The 17,678-nt window shown below is 43.7% G+C and overlaps 1 protein-coding gene and 1 long non-coding RNA gene across 4 annotated transcripts in view; one reads left to right on the top strand and one right to left on the bottom strand.

Annotated features, from left to right (window-relative positions):
* The window catches only part of KANK1 (KN motif and ankyrin repeat domains 1), a 62,585-nt gene extending 51,523 nt beyond the window's left edge, over positions 1-11,062 (bottom strand). For 2 of the 3 annotated variants that reach the window (XM_048503165.1, XM_048503167.1), the window contains exon 1: positions 10,946-11,062. In XM_048503165.1, coding sequence (XP_048359122.1) covers positions 10,946-10,982 — 37 coding nt within the window. In that variant the 5' untranslated portion in view covers positions 10,983-11,062. The remainder of the gene's footprint in view (positions 1-10,945) is intronic. The other variant, XM_048503166.1, reaches the window with a different exon arrangement.
* Positions 4,008-17,142, top strand: LOC125436288. The gene is made up of 3 exons (XR_007245034.1): positions 4,008-4,262; positions 5,554-5,555; positions 17,133-17,142. It is a non-coding gene; the product is annotated as an uncharacterized LOC125436288 (long non-coding RNA).
* Positions 17,143-17,678: the final 536 nt, after the last annotated feature.

Genomic DNA, 17,678 nt, shown 5'->3' with positions numbered 1-17,678 from the left:
GCCTGGGAGTCCAATGCCATTATGAAATGCTTCACATTTGAACAAATAAGCGCACATGTAACCAAGCATAGCAGACTAGAATGATGGGCTTGAAGGGTGCATAAAATAAGGCAAGTCTCAACAGTGCCCAAGAAGCAAGACACAGATAAATGTTTTCCTTTTTACACTTTTTAAAACGTCACTCTTGGAATCAGTTTTTTTATTTCAAACTAAGTCACAGCAACAGATGCACAACTCAGATTTTCAGGATTAGAAGAATACAATGTCCTTTCATGTAGACAGATGAAGGAATGATAAAAGTTAGCCAGGATCAAAACGGTAACTTTCTGCAGCATTCCACGTCTTCTTTCCTAACTGGTTTCCTGAACTTTGCACGAAAGTGAATTTATTTACTATGCAGTGGTTGATTTTTGGATAAAGTCTCAATCACAGCCCAAATTCATATTTGCCCATTGCAGAGGTCAAGCTTATCAAACACACTTAGTTTTGGTGGATTTGTTTCCCCGTTCCTACACACGATGTCTGCTGAGTGATTTTGACAAGTGACAGTTCTTTGTAACTTTCTCAGCCCCACCTGCCTCACAAAGGTGTGGGGAGAGGATGGGAAAGGAGTTCGTAAGCCTTCTTGACTCTCCTTACAGGAGAAAAAGGCAGAGTATAAATCCAAACTCCTCCCTTCAACACAAATTCAAAAAGGCAAAACATGTACATTTGCTGAGCTAAGTATCAGGATGATAGTAGTGCACATGCTGTTATCACCTTTATGGCACGATTTAAGACATTGCTCCTTGTTTGCTACTGGGAAATGATTTAAAAAAGTAAACTTGAACATCATGATCCACCCCCACCCCCCAAAAGGATTATACTGCAGTGCAGACAACCCTACGGCTACACAGCAAATTCCCACAAATTCCATTCATACCTTGCATTTCAATTTTGATCTCCCAACAGAAAAACTGCTTCTCTCTCATAAATGACTGAAAGTTTTCTGAACAGGAAGGTGGGAATAAAAGCAATTTCTGAGTAATCAAGGCCGCTTTTCTCAACTGCAAGAGGTCATCCCATCTGTCCCTTGCCATATCAGACATAAAGCCCTGCACTAATGAAGTATTATAAAACAGTATTAACAGCTAACCTTTGGTTCAACTAATCTGTTCAGCATCCTGCATTTGTTTCAGCCAGGGAGGCTGTAGAAACCATTCACAAGTGCCTGGAGGCTACTTTAGGTGGATGAGGGTTTACATGTTGAAACTTAATCCCAACAATAGAGTGGTGCTATCATTTGGGGGGAAAGTTTCACCTAGGAATAGGGATGCCTCCTGCTCTCGATGGGGTTGCATACTTCTTCTAAAGGGGCAGGTTTGTAGTTTAAGAGTTCTTGACACCAGTCTCCAGCATGGTGTAGTGGTTAAGAGCAGGTAGATTCTACTCTGGATAACTGGGTTTGATTCCCCACTCCTCCACCTGAGTGGCAGAGGCTTATCTGGTGAACCAGATGTGTTTCTGCACTCCTACATTCCTGCTGGGTGACCTTGGCCTAGTCACGGTTCTTCGGAACTCTCTCAAACCCACCTACTTCACAGGGTGTCTGTTGTGGGGAGAGGAAGCTTGTAGACCACCTTGAGTCTCCTTACAGGAGAGAAAGGTGGGGTATAAATCCAAACTCCTCCTCCTCCTGCTGCTGTTGGAGGAACAGGTGACAGGTAGTGGCCAGGGGTACCTTTTACAATCTTCGTCTTGGGAACCATTTGTAGCCCTTCTTGAACAAAAAAGATTTGTTATTGCAGTGCATACCCTGGCAACATGTAAATTAGGCTACTGTAATTCACTCTGCATCACTGCCCTTGAAGACTGCCCAGAAGCTACAGTCCAAACAGAATCCTGGAGCCATAATATTGACTAGAGTGAGTTGTAGGTACCATATCATTCCAGTCTTGTTCCATCTACACAGGATCCTAATTTGCTTCCATGCCCAATTCAAGGTGCTGGTGTTGACCTCTAAAGTTCTGCATGGTTTAGAACTAGCATGCCTGAAGGACCACCCACTCCTATATGAACCTATTTGATCACTCTGGTCATTTTGAGAGGCTCTGCTTTCGGTGCCCACACCACCTAAGACTACATCAGTGGTGACCTAGGAAAAGGTCTTCTCCATTATGTCATCAAAACTTTGGAACTTCATCTCCACTGAGATTCATCTCTCTCCTTCCATTATTGTCTTCTTCCAGGGGGTGAATACTTTTCTGTTTTGTTAGTCTAATTCTTATTACCTCATCCCCTCTAATTTTCCGTGCATGTGTTTATACGTTTTATTTTATTGTTTTAATTTTTTTGTAATGCTTTAATGTTGAAACTGTTCATTGCCTTGGGAACCCTGAGTTGGATGAAAAGGTAGAAATGTTTTAAATAAATATATAGTTGATTATATTATACATTCTTGAGCACTGCCATATCAAATCTAAATCTGACATATGTGTTCAGTACACAATTCTATATTTAAACATTTGAAATTGAAATTCTATATTTAAAGGTTTGTGCTTTGAAATTAGCACAAAGCCCTCATTGAAAGATTCACACAGGGCAATATTATTTATCAAACCTCTTAGATTCAACACCAGATGCAGCCCATCCACTGGTTGGACCTAAGGCACCAGAGGTATAGGGGTGGAAGACAGTTCTGTTACTGCACTGCCAGCCTGCCCACATCATCAAGAGTGGCTTGGGAGAATCTTGTCCAACCATTCTTCCTCCATCACAGGGTTGGAGCAATCCCTCTTCCTCCTTCCCTCTATCTCCCCACAACATAGTGTTGGGTAATGACTGCATGTGGCAGCCCCTTGCCTCCACCCAGCACACTAGAATGGGGACAGCATATGCAGCCTTCTCCCTTGCCCTGCAGAAGGTGAGGAGGACAACACCAACGTCCTGTCTCCTCACTGTGAGAGGAGAGTGTGTAGCTGGTAGCCTCCTCCCTCCCCATAACTTACACCCTTCCCATAGGGAAAGTAAGAAGAGCAGACAGTCTCTTGTGTTCCTGTGGCATGGGGAGTGGCTAGGAGAGCAGGTGGAAAGTGGTGGCTTCCCCACCATAGCCTAGATCCTATGACTGTATCTGTTCAATACAAACTTAAGAAAATTGAACACATGAAAAATACAAGAGTGATCGCATTATCTTGACTATACAGCTAGTTCAATAAAAGGAGACACAAAAAACAAACTTAGCCTCTGCGTCCTGTCCCAATACATATGTATAAACTGAGAAGCTTTCTTTTGAAGATGGCCAACACCATACACGAGGAAAAAATAAATAACCATAGGAATGCTAAGGTTTTCAGTTAGTCCAAGTTCTACTAGGCCAGGGGTCGGGAACCTTTGACACTCAAAGAGCCATTTGGACCCGTTTTCCACGGGAAAAGAAAACACTTGGAGCCGCAAATAATTTTTGACATTTAAAATAAAGATAACACTATATATATTGGGGTTTTTTTTACCTTTTACTTCTATACTTTGCATTTATTTATTTATACTTTGCATTTATATCCCACCAGTCTCCCAAAGGACTCGAGGCTGCCTTATAATCAATATATGGTAAAAACATATAAAAACAGTACAAAATTACAAAATGTAAATGCTAAAACCCTTTTTAAACCAATTCTCATCGCTAGTTCCCAACAATTCCTAATTGTTTTTTCTCCATCTTCTTATATTGCCTTTCCACCTAATAGGGACCCCCAAGGTGATCACTATTAAAACATTTGAAGATTTAAAAAGCATTCACTCTTCAGCCCATGGGGTGACAGATGTTGCAGCCAGACGTCCCTCACGTCCAATTGTTAACAGAATTTAAAATACTATATAAAATAATTCAATAAAACATAACCCCCTCTCCTGCTATTTTGAGATTTCACTTTCTTTGCGCCTGATGTTTGACAAGTCCGGCCATCTTTGGCGCACCGTTTCCAACGCTGAATGTTTTACCACCGGACCCTACACGTTTCCAAGGGGGCTGTTAGTATTAGGTGTACCATTAGGATCAGTATTAGTATTATCAGGTAGTAGATGTCGTATTAGGATCAGGAAGCGCCCCAGGCAACTGCCGCCTTTCCTCGTCCGGGCTCTTGTGGCCTGGCGAGGGATTGCGCGCTTCTCCGGGGGCGCTCTTTCGAGACAAAAGTTTGGCGTCCCGGCTGCAAATGGCGGCCGGAGTTGTGGGGCGACCCTATGGAAGGAGTGGCGGGCTCTGCTGGCGAGCTAAGGAAGAGGTGAGGCGGCCGGGTGGGGGGCTAGCAGCACCGCCAGGATTAGAGACACCCCGGGAGAGAGGAAGGAGGAGAGAGAGGAGGAAAGGCGCAACGCCGGTTTTGCGTGCGCTTGGGCGGCTTGGCGTTGCGCAATGGCGGCAAGCCCCCCCCCGTGAACCCTCTGAACGGGCGAGGCGGTCTCTTTGGGGGGGGAGCTGAACACCCAGGCGACCCCCTCCCCCCCCCCGCATTTTTGTGTTAAATAAGAAGAAGCGAAGGCCATTTCGGAGGAAGAGGATGGAAGGCGGGCCAAACCCAACAGCTGTTTCCAAACTCGTGTGCCCGCAGGAGCCTTGGGGACTAAACATGGCTGCCCCTCTGGAGAACAGCTACCAGGGGTCGCCGTGTGGAAAATTAGGAACGGGTATATTCGGTGAGGGGAGGCAGGCTAGAAACGCTTGGCCAGGAGGAGTGTGGAGGAGGCGGGAGGGGCGTTTGCAGCCCATCTTCGCCAAGGGCAGCGGAGCTGTTTCCTCACAGACGTCCTGCAGGTTCGGCGGTGTCCCGGCGGCTCGGCCTGCCCAGCCGCCGGGAGAGCGCCCACCCCGCAAGCAGCAGGGCGGGCGAAGAGGGGGCCGGCGGCCTCGGGCCATGGAGCCGCAGAGAACAGCCGGGCGAAGAGCCGCGATGCTCACGAGCCGCGGGTTCCTCCGACCCCTGTACTAGGCCAGTAGGAATTTTATCCTTTTGGCGAGGAAATTATAAAAGCAAGAAAATGGCATCTAGAAATTCTCACCTAGAATATACATCTGTAATGCAAATAAAATTTACATCTGTGCAGGAGCACTGAAGAGCTACTGTAGGGTAGTCTTTTCATTTAGCAGCGAATGTACCTGAATGTACAATATGCCATCATGTAGTAATTTGCTCCTTTTTCATCATTTGCTCAGCATGAAAAGACAGAAAAGAGGTACAACCTAGGCTAGTAAACATGAGTTTATGGGAGTTCCAAGTTCCTGAATAGTTAAGTTTATTTAAATGTGTTTCTCAACTCTGCCATGCATGATCTTGCTTTTTTGTCTAACCAAGAACTGCCAGCTGCTTGCATTATTCTAATAACCACAAGTACCGTAACTTCCAAGTAATACAAATTGGAGCTGCTTTTAAGTTAGGGTCATAGCTACTGAAAGCTTAAATTATTCCCAGGGGCACCTGTAACTATGAACATTGTAATCGTAGAATGTATATTAAGAATATACCAAACCTTAAAGCTCATTTTAAACCAGGGTTGTCTACAACAGTTTCAACATAGCAGTCCAAAATTGGCCATTGGTCACTTATCGTGAAGGGCCTTTCTCCAGGCAGACATAGGAAGTCTCTGATAGGTTTTCCTATGCTCTGCTATCAGGAGGCAGGGATCTTGAAAAAACAAATTGCTTCCCATGTCAGCTCTTGCCAAGGGCAAGTTCCTCCAGTTGCGTACTGACCACGTAGTCTGAACAAACAACACTCAAGAAAAAACATTCATATACAACTAAGAACTCACTAAATTAGTAGGCTAATCTCCTTATATCTAGATGGATTACAATCAGTTTCGCCAGCATGGCCAATTGGCCATGCTGGCAGGGGCTGATGGGAATTGTAGTCCATAACATCTGAAGTGTCAAAGGTTCGCTACCACGGCACTAAACCGTAGAGATAACTATAACTGACTAAACTTCTGAACTGGGTGGAAAACTGCTCCAAGGGAGGGTCGAGACTTCTTACGTCTGCCTGGAGAAAGGCCCTTCACGGTAAGTGACCAATGGCCGATTCTCCAGGAGACGTAGGAAGTCTCTGATGGGACCTACAAAGCAGTGTCCCCGATCCCCGGGTGGGAAATCTTCAGTTTTCCTTGACCAGGTCCAGAATCTTGGAACCAAAAGCAGTCTGGACTGCCATCCAAGAATCTAGCCTATAATGTTTTACAAAGGTGGATGAAGAGGACCAGATGGCCGCTCTGCATATGTCCTCGACCGGAATCTGTTATCTGATGGCCGCATTGGTAGCGACACATCTGACTGAATGGGCCGTGATTCCGGTAGGCAATTGTAGAACTGTAGGCCTCTGCAATACAAGTGCGGATGGCATTGCTTATGGCAGCCCCTGACATTTGATCACCCAATCTCGGGTGAGTCACGTTAATAAATAGACTATTGGACACCCTGTATGTAGGAGAAACATTTTTAAGAATCTGCATACGTCTAGCTTATGCCATAATTTCTCCCTGTCATTGACAGGTTTTGGATAGAAAACAGGAAAGATTATCTCCTGTCCTAGATGAAAAGGAGAACTAGTCTTGGGTCTAAAGGTAGGGTCAGGTCTAAGGATGACCCTGTCAGGATGAATAATGCAACATGCTGGAGAAATGTTGAGGGACTTAAGTTCCGACACTCTTCTGGCTGAAGTCAGTGCCACCAGGAACAGGACCTTTATACGTAACCAACGAAGATGGATGGAACGTATTGGCTCAAATGGGGATCTAAAAGTTAATAGCACCGTGTGGAGATTCCAAGAAGGAAACTGGTGAATCTTAGGAGGTTGTACTTGAGATACCCCTTTTAAGAATCTTAGGATGTCAGGATGTGTGGAAGTGCAAAATCCCTGAATCTTAGGCCAGACAGTGGAGAGTCTTGCTAGTTGTCTCTTGAGGGTGGAGTCTATAAGTCCTCCCACTACACCTTCTTGTAGGAAGTCTAAAATGTGGATCAGACCCAGTTTTTCTGGGTCTACTTTCTTCCGGCTGGGCCACCATATGAACACCCTCCACGTATAGTCATAGATTCTGGTGGTGGACCTGTATCTAGAATCTAAAATGGTTCGAACTACCTGATCTGAGTAGCCTTTCCTCTTTAACCTTGCCCTTTCAATAGCCAGGCATTCAAGTGCAGGCAGCCTAGATCTGGGTGCCACTCTGGGCCCTGTGTGAGAAGGTCTGGCCTGGATGGTAGAGCTACAGCTAGCTCTAGGATTGTGGAGAACCATAGTCTCCGAGGCCAATGTAGGGCTATCAGGATCATGAGTGCTTGTTCCTGAGACAACTGTCTCAGGAGCCTCGGTAGAAGGGGAATAGGAGGAAACGCATAAAGAATCACTTGTGGCCAAGGGGCTATGAGGGCGTTTGTCGCAACTGCTGCCTGACAAAAGTAGCGGGACATGAACTGATCTAATTGGGCATTGTTCTGAGAAGCGAACAGATCGATCTTCGGTGTTGGAAAGGATCTCATGACCTGTTGGAAGACCTCTGGAAGAAGCGCCCATTCTGCATTGTCCAAGGTCTGGCGACTGAGCCAGTCTGCTCTGGGGTTGAGCTGTCCCTTGATGTGTTCCGCTTGAATTGATAAAAGGATGATCTTGGCCCAGTTCATGATTTTGTCCACTTCCTTCTGGAGGAGATGTGACTTGGACCCTCCCTGATGGTTTATATAAGCTCTGGCAGCTATATTGTCCGTGTGGATTAGTACATGCTGCCAAATCAGATCTTTGAAGTGGAGAAGTGCCAGAAAAATTGTGCGGGTCTCCAATAGATTGATGGGGAGAGTACTCTGGGCTTGAGACCAACGACCCTGTGCTACTCGCGACCCCAGAGTGGCACCCCAGCCTGACAGACTGGTGTCTGTAAATATCTGGACACGTGTTCGAACCAGATAAACCTTCCCCTGGGTCAGGTTGTGTGGATTGGTCCACCATTTTAGCTGGTGTTTCAGTGAAAAAGGAATCGGAATCTGCTTGTCTGCTTTGTGAGAAATGTCCCATTGGTACTGCCGTAAGAAGGTCTGAAGGGGCCTTGCGTGCATTCTTGCCCACTGAACAGCATCGATGGCCGCTATCATTTGGCCTAGAATGCTGGTCAGGTGCATTAATGATGCCTATCGTTTGGTGATTAGATTGGAAACTTCCATCTGAATTTTGAGAACTTTGGGCCCTGGAAGGAAGAGAGAATTTAGTCTTGTATCTACAACTGCACCTAGGTGTTCCATTCTGCAGGTGGGATTGAAGGAGCTTTTGCTGACGTTATTTAGGAAACCGAATTGTTGAAGAGTTAATTTTACTAATTGAATGTCTGTCTGTGCTTTGGTCTTGGTTTTTGATCGAATTAGGATATCGTCCAAATAGGGATGGACGTGGATTCCCTGTTGCCTTAGAAGGATTATGGGGGGTAGTAGAATTTTGGAGAAAACACAGGGAGCTGAGGCAAGCCCGAATGGTTAGGCTTTGAACTGGAAGTGATCTTGCTCCACTGCGAAGAGCAGATATTTTCTGTGGGCTGGATGGATGGGGACGTGGAGGTATGCCTCTGTGAGGTCGAGAAAAGTGAGGTATTCCCCTTCTCTGATGGATGCTGTGATGGTACGCAGCTTCTCCATCTTGAATTTGTGTTGGTTTACGTATTGTAAGTTGAGTATCGCCCTCCAGTCCCCCGATTTCTTGGGTACTGTGAAAAAATGTGAGTAAATGCCTGCGTGTCTGTGCTCCACAGGAACAGGCTCGATGGCTTGAATTGACAGGAGGTGACGAATAGCATTCAATGTTCTGAGTCTCTTTTCGGTTGTGGGATTTTGCCACTCTTTCCTTATGCGTTTCTCAAAAGCTTCTGGGATAGGGAAACAGGACCTATCAGTCCCATCCTGGGGAAAATAATCCTGATTTCCCTTGGGTCTGCCCTTGATAAGTTTAAGTTGTTGTTGATTTGGGACTTCCTCTGCTTCGGCAGAGTCTTGCAAATCCAGAGCCGAAATAGTCTTGGAAATTAGAAAAGGTAAGTCCTCAATTTTGAAAAACCTTGGAGTTTGATCTGCAGGTTCAATCTGGCTCTCCTCTGACTCAGAAAAACGCTCCACCTCCTCCTGACACTCTCCCTCGCTAAGGTCTTCATGTTGTAGGAATGTTTGATTAGATCTAGCCGGGCAATTTGGTTCATGCACTACGGTGTGTTGCTGCTGTTGGTTAAGTTGTTGTATGATTAGGTTAGCGAACTGCAGGGGGGAAAGAGAGCTCCAGGCCTCTGGGTTATCAGAAAGGGTGGGGTTGCTCTGCCCTCCCTCCTCCTGAACAGGAGGATTGACCTGCTCAGTGCCCACATTTCCCTGGGGATCAGACACTTGCCATGGTTCAGGCGCATGCTGGGTTGAATCCAACTCGACATGCTTCTGTTTCTTAGTCGCCTTTGTCCCCGGGGGACATTTGAAGACCCCACGCATTTAGAGCCAGCGCTCTTGTGCATCCAGGATTGTTGGTCCACCGATTTAGAGCACCCTGTTTTGGACAGCTGACGACTGGACATGGAAATACCGGTCTCCGCTGCACTGTTTTTGCCTGACCCTGATTGGGAGGAGGCAGTCTTGGCCGCTGATGCCCATGTCGACTCTGCTGCTGTGCGGGTGAAGACTACTTTAATGGGAGAAAAACGTTCCTCGGCCATGGCCCGCCGTCTCAGTAAATCAGATGGAAAGAGAATGGGACTGATGGTCGTCGAGATGATCGGGCGAATGTGCAGCAAAAGGGCAAAGCGGCGTTAGAGGTCGTTTGCGGAGCGGCGAAGTGGCGCCGAAAAAAGGGGCGGCCAAAATAGCAGTCGCTGAATCGCTGAGGCGCTAAGCGCCTTTTGCGCCAAAATGAACGTGCGCCTGAGAGGTGTCTGCGTTCTGCCAGCGGTTGCTGAAGCGCTAGGTTAGTTCGCGCCCAAATGAACGCGCGCCTGTGAGGCGCTCGCGTTCTGCCAGTCTTGCCACCTGGGAGAGCCTTAAGGCTCAGATGAATCTGCTACGATTCGAGGAAGGGGGGGGAATAAGGGAAGACAAACAATGAAGGAAAAAATTTAACACGGGAGCAGAAAAATAAAGGGAGCTTTGCCTGAAGAAAATGGAGCTTCGAGGAATCCGTGCTCTCCTATCAGAGGCAGGAAGTAACTGGGGGAACTTGACCTTGGCAAGAGCTGACACAGGAAGCAATTCGTTTTTTCAAGATCCCTGCCTCCTGATAGCAGAGCACAGGAAAACCCATCAGAGACTTCCTACGTCTCCTGGAGAATGCATTCCTACATAATGCACAAAACGAAAGAAGGATAAAACAGATCAGTTTCACATCTATATAACTATTTTCTCATCCACTGTTATGATATATAAAGTAAGGCTATGTAAAGTAAGAAGTATTCCTAAAATGCCTCATGTGGTGGAGTCTCCTTCTTTGGAGGTTTTTAAAGAGAGGCTCAATGGCCATCTGTCAGGAGTGCTTTCATTGTGTATTCCTGCATTGCAGGGGGTTGGACTTGATGGCCCTTGAGGTCTCTTCCAACTCTATGATTCTACCAAACAAGTTCTGATTATGGAAGCCGTCATTTCTCATGATGATACCACAAACCACACATCTGGAATTCTTTAATGACTCAAATCCTGTACGTAATTGTTCCTATTAGAGATGGAAACTGATTTTCTGCCATCACAAGTGTAGATGATACACTGGATTACTAAAAAGCACATGAGACACCACTCATACATGACAGCATAGCAATCACAACACAACAGACACAGATTCTATAATACTATTTCCTATCAGAAGGGAAATAGGAACACTACAGGAACATCAATATTAAGAACATGCTCTGAGCCACAAGTTTAGAAATCATTCAAGAGAGAAACAATACTTATGACAGCACAAGAACTTACCTGTAAAACTGCTGTTGACATTCACTGCATGAGCCATGCTTGTTCACTATCAAATCCAGAAATTGAATGTTAGGAGTCATGCAAATTTCATGCATCAAATCCAACCAGGCATGCAACCTGAAACAGAAAAAAAGAAAGATCAAAATGTTGCATTTTAAAAAAATCACTTCCTTTAATTATAAACATTTCAAATACAGACCAATGTCCTAAAATTCAAGCATGAAAGGCTTCCCATTCCTGTTTAAGGACTGAATTGGATTTCCAGAGCCAAGTGATTTGAAAGCAGTACCTTACCAATTTAGAATGTTTAATCTCTTGACAACCCGACAATTAGCATGATTACTCTTTTCAAAGTAAATGGTAGCTGTTCCACCCAAACACAATGATAAGAATATCTGTATAATCTGGGCACAGATGGTGCTTAAAACCACTAGCAAACCCTGCTTTGCAAATACTAATAGAACACCCATAGAACAAGAAAAACATGGTTTTGAGTTAAAAAACGATAACCAACGAGACACCGAACACTGGACAACTCAAAGCCACAGATTAGGCTTCATTAACATATTTACTTCACAAATGTTATTTCACTTTGGTTAATAATCAATAAGCCTAAACAAAACTTGCTTTTGTTTGAAAAGTTTCATGTCTGTCTCTAGGTTGTTCAAGAGGCTTTGCAAAAAAAAAGAGAAAAACATTTGGTTGGGAATACACTCAAGATTTTCAAAAATAGGTTTCATATCAGGTTGGCTGTTTGGGGTACTACCGGCATGAGAAGGCTACCTGATACCCATGTTAGATACCCGCATGAAATGGGAGGGAAGTGTGGGGTTGCCAATATTGCAATCTTGTCTTAGCATAATAGTGTCACATATGAGAACTATTACATCACCCAAAAACAACTCTGAACACACAAATGTTAGATTCATTCATCAGAAAATATGGATTTATTTATCAAGGAATGGTACAACTGAACAGTTTCCAATCTCCCGTGCCTACAGTGCAGACATAGTTTTAACCATAGATGTGAAAATATCACTGTGTGGCAAGTGTCCTCCATTGATCAGGAGCAGCCAAGCAGACAGCAGGTAACTGTAACTGAAACTAACCATTGACAATGTTATAAAAGGGGATTAATCTGCAAATTCCAAACTATGCTTGTATAAGACAACACTTGGCCTTGTGATCTATATACACATATGTTTTCATTACGCACAATGGATACTACAGTTAAAAAGTTCTTACACAAGAGGAATGTTCAAAGAAAGACTATCTCAGGACATACCTTTAGTTTTTCTGCCCTGTGTTATTACATGTTTGTCCCATACCTGCCCAATATTATTAGTGTTCTGAAGACTTCAGGGCAAATGCAAAAACAAGTATGGACTGGTCAGAACTATTATTCCTAATGCAAGATGATGCTATGGGAGGGGGAAGCATTTTTGATTCAGTATTCACAAAGTGTTCTCTGCCTGGCAAGTTACAGTGCCAAAAGCCTTGGCATTTACATTGCTTGGCATCATGTGAATTGTTGCCTATTAATACAAATTCCTTTTCCACAAAAGAAGCAAATACTGCCAAATGTTTATTCACTAATGCATAAAGCCTATTAAAGTCTTTATAAGTAAAAAAAAAAAAAGAGGGGGAGAAAGAGGGAACTCTTATTCTATGCTGTATCTTTTGGAAATTATTTGAGCTTTTGTTCAGATAACCATAAAGGCAGAAGCAGCCACTGACTCAAGAAACATTCCCATGTTACAGATTTATCATGGATGCTGCATATACCTGCACTGCAGGCTGAAACCAGAGCTAGATAAATATATTTATTTCTCTTATACATGACAAGCAGTTGTGAATAGTTGCGTTCGTCTGCAAGATTTCACAGGAAAATGTAAGTACTAACCTCACATATTATGTGGGACACCAGATGAGAAAGACACTTTATTTTTAAAAAACGGTAATACCCAGAAACATTAAAATAATTCAACAGGCCAGTAATTTCCAGAAAAAGATAATCAATATAATTTAATATTCAGTCAAAACTATAATCACTTTTAACCCAGCACTGGGTTAATGAACTGCATCATAATCGTAACAATACCAGATAGTTTCACACCGTCCAATCAGGAAAGCAGGTAATGATATTTTTCTCCTTCCTGACTGTGGTGAGACCACTCATCATTCCTCAATACAGGTGCTCCTCATAGCCATCTTGAAACTAATCAACTATCAGTAAACTATGCTTAACTTGAGAACTAGCTAACAACAACAATAGAAGGATAAAGTAATAAAATATAATAGAGAAGAGGTTGCCTTTGATTACCAAAGATGACATGGTATGGGCAAGATGTCCTTCTTGGCTGAGAGGAAAAGGACCACATATGGTAAGTTTCTTACAGTCATTCTACCTCTGAGAGGAGAACATCTTGCAGGACCTCTCAGGACAGTGTCCCTAATATGAATGGGTCATCGTTGTGCAACTTTATGTATGTGCTAAATTCTTGGTGAGGAGATATTGATAATCCTCAGCTTTAAAGAAGCATTGATAATCCTCAGTCTTAAAGAAGAACATTGCCTATTCAAGTACTGTGTCTCCTTCTGCACCCTCGGACCGCTTCCTCCCCTCATCGAGCAGCAACTCTAAGCTGGGCACAGTTCAAAGTTTACCTGAGTCACATACTCACTGTGACCTTTGCCTGTTTGTTAGTCTCAGTATGGGGAGGGGAGTACTTTGGGAAGAAAGAACACCAAACAAGTACAAGTCACAGTATGATATGCAACTACCAAGAATGATGATTCCCTCTGTAGAGAAGTAAACACCACACAGGATAAATTGCTTGTGGATAATCAAAGTCAAGATGATGCATTGACAAGATTATGAAGTAGCTCAAACTGAAGACTGAAATGGTTCCATGTACAATTAAGACATGACAAATATATACTTTTATGCACACATGGGAACCTTAAATTATCTGTACATTTCAGTGGCACAAAGAGTACTGAGGTTCCAACCTAAACAGTGCCTGGTTTCACAGGTCAGTAAGCTAAGGACAATACTTTAAAATACCCATATTATTATTATTATTATTATTATTATTATTATTATTATTATTATTATTATTATTATTATTATTATTATTATTATTATATTTGTAAACCGCCCCATCCCCTAAGGGCTCTGGGCGGTGGACAACAAACATTATAAACAATATAGCAATAACAATCACATTTAAAATCAATAAATATATAAAGTACATAAAATTACAGCGTTCCGTATAAGTTATATGACGTCCAGATTAAAACTATCAATGTGATATTAAATATAAACATCTCTCTCCATAAGTTAAGTCACACATGGCACATGAAGTTCCACAGACACAAGGCATGCTGAAATAAACCATGTTGTACTAGTGCTCATGAACCAGCCCAAAATCATTTATCTCTCAGCGGAAATCCTCCTTTATTTTATCCTTACAACAGCCCTATAAGACTGAGACAGAGTGACAGGCCCCATGTCACTCAGTAAGCTTCTGTGGCAGAGGAGGAATTTGACCCTAAGTTTCCCAGATTCTCTTCTGACACTCCCCATGGTGGCAAACCTTTGGCACTCCAGATGTTATGGACTACAATTCCCATCAGCCAATTGGCCATGCTAGCAGGGGCTGATGGGAATTGTAGTCCATAACATCTGGAGTGCCAAAGGTTCGCCACCAGTGCAAACCAAATGGTTTGCTGTTTATCATTTAAACAGGCATGCTTGTATTTTTAGGACTTCAGTGAAGCCCAAAGGTGTTTTGAGTAACACTGACCAGCAGATATACTTTAATTATGAAATACTATTTTAAAACCTTATATCCTAGTTGCCGTGAAGTTCTCCAAGTCCCTGTGCATTTGAGTGATTTTTACCAGATTTATTGCATTGTTGATGAAATGGACATAGACATTCTAAGACTGTGTTTTTTTAATTACTGAAAGGAACCTGCAGTTGACTTTAGTGGCTACTACAAGTTATAGTTACAACAGAAGACTGCAGTCTCTAAATTAGGGGCTAGAAAACTTTTACCAGAGATGGCACATGGTGGAACAATAAAGTAATATATAATTCATATTACGTGCTATTAAGGGTCTACAAGCCATAATTTTTTCTTTTAAACCTTATTCTATGAACACCCTGACCTGGATGGCCCAGGCTAGCCTAATCTTGTCAGTTCTTCAAAGCTAAGTAGGGTCAGCTGTATTGCCTGATTTTGCATTAACTTATTTAGGAAAGAAGCAAAGGAAAGAAGCAAACAGTTATAGAAGATATTCTAGCCTTTCCCACTAGAAATACTGCCTATCTATCTTATAGTCCAGGGGTCTGCAACCTGTGGCTCTGGAGCCGCATGTGGCTCTTTCATCCTTGCACTGTGGCTCCATGTGGCTTGGGTCCTCTCAGCCTCCTTCGGAGAGTCGCCCTAAGGGTTAATGGGAAAGAGTCTCCGTTCGTAGAGAGGCACAGCCCGAGATGGCTATCCCAAGCCACTTTCGGCGTCCCTGTTCCAGCTGCCTAATTGGCTGATGTCGGTGATGACGGCATGGGGTGAGGGCGGAGCACTGCTGGTGGATCCTCTTGAACAGGTGAGCGGCGAAGGGCGGAAAATGGGAGGGAGGTGCAGGAGCGCAGATTTCAGCGCAATCCTAACCTCAGTCTGCCCCCTTGAATGGGGGGCCAGGGGTCGACCCTGCTTTGGGTGGCCTCATTTTCCCCTCCCCTGGGACCTTCTTGGGGAGCGGGACCACATGGGGGACCCCAGCAGCGCCACCTTGGGTTGCAGACCCCCCCCCCAGCTGCCCCATTGACCTCCAAGGGCTTTCCTGGCGGATGGCAGCCTGGCTGAGTCCAGGTGAGAAATACGATGTCAGGTTTTAAAGGAGTTATTACCTGCAGCCCTGCAAGGTTGCACTCGTCAGAGCTGTTTGATGGGGAGGCGGGGGTGGGAGGGAATTGTTTGCTTCTGCATTGCCAAGGAGGAGTGCATGCAGGAGTGCATGAGGAGTGCATGCAGGAGTGCATGAGGAAAGCCTTGCACGTGGATCTTGGAAGGTTTACTTCAGAGTAAACCAGTGGAGGGTAAGCTTGTAGATCTTGGAAGGGAAAAAGGCTGGTATTATCCTCAGCTCTGGTTGTCGCGGGTTGCCAACTCCCGGTGGGACATTTGGGGGTAGATTCTCAGAAGCTGTGGCTTTTGGGACCAGGGTGGGGCCCATGCTCAGTGAGGAATATTGCTGTCGAGTCCACCCTTCATGGCAGACATTTTCTCAGGGGGGGGGGGGAGAAGTTCGAGGGCCCACCGGAAGTTGATAAGCCCATTAAAGGCACCAATTTTGATCCACCATCCAAGTGGAATTTGAGGGGGTTCTTTTGGGGGGTCATAATCAGTGTTTTTCAACACAAGAAATGAGAAATGTGTGAAAAGGGGGTTCTATTGCTGGTCATTTGAATCATGTACAAAACAACAGGCTTTTTATCCCCCTCCCCTTTTTGCTTTGATGGGTAAAAATGGGCCCCAAAGAAGGGAACTTCTCCCTGCATGAGAATATATATAGTGTTATCTTCATTTTAGATGTCAAAAAGTATTTGTGGCTCCAAGTGTTTTCTTTTCCATGGAAAACGGGTCCAAATGGCTCTTTGGGTGTTAAAAGTTGCCGACCCCTGTTATAGTCACTTCAGCTTTTGAAATTTGCCCAGCACATGAATTTATTTATCAAGAAATGGTACAACTGAACAGTTTCCAATTCCCCATGCCTTTTTGCTTTAAAAGACAGAAACTTGCTTTAAACATACAAGCAGAAATTCTCAAGACTTTAATTTCAGATATTATTGTACAATCTCAAGGATCAGATTCAACAAGATCCTAACTATACATACTTTTGCCTCACACTGAAGATTAATTTAACTCACTACTACTTAACAAAGCAATTATGTTGAGAATATTTATATTGCAGTAGGACTTTTGAGATTTTGGTTGCGATACTGAGAGCTTTGTCAGTTTGACAGTGAATATAAAAATAAGACATTTGATGGGAGTAGAGGATGTTGGCATTACTTTGCCTCTAGACATATAACACAAAAGTGTCTAAAAGAATGATTAATGAAATAATTAAATACCGCTGAGTACAAACTCCATATCTAGTTTAGTCCAGTAAGTCAATAAAGCTGTCTGGTGAATACCACCAACCTTACCTTGTTTATTAGTGCTATTTCAATGTTCGTGTAATCTAAATACTTTCTGTTTTGGAAAAACAATCAAACCAACACAACATTTTACAGGAACTTAACCTAGCTCTAATGCTAATTACGGAGGAAAATAATTTGTAATTGGAAACAAAACTAACATGATATCAGAAAGGGCCACAACTTTCTTGACTACAGAAAGTACAGGCAACTCTAATACAATATGCACAACATAGAATGAAAATTAATCAGACCTCCTCTACATAGGCACCCCTAAAATCTGGGCAACTCCACCCTGGCTCTGTGATTCTGAACAGTCATTCGAACTCTTCAATTATTAATTGATGTTTGAGCAAAATGTGCCAGATGTTATCTCCCTAGACATAAGGTTTTTGGGTCATTGAGTATTGCTATCAAAGTCTCTAGAACTACATTAGTCCCAAAATCCGGGTCTGAGACCATCATCCCCTTAATCTTAAAAAAAAAAGTAGGGACCTGAAAGAAAGTTTCTTTCTCTCT

The sequence above is a fragment of the Sphaerodactylus townsendi genome, linkage group LG07, assembly GCF_021028975.2.
Source record: "Sphaerodactylus townsendi isolate TG3544 linkage group LG07, MPM_Stown_v2.3, whole genome shotgun sequence".
In the NCBI taxonomy this organism is placed as follows: domain Eukaryota; kingdom Metazoa; phylum Chordata; class Lepidosauria; order Squamata; family Sphaerodactylidae; genus Sphaerodactylus; species Sphaerodactylus townsendi.
Note: the sequence above shows the minus strand (reverse complement) of the source record. Positions and strands in the feature narration are given on the sequence as shown.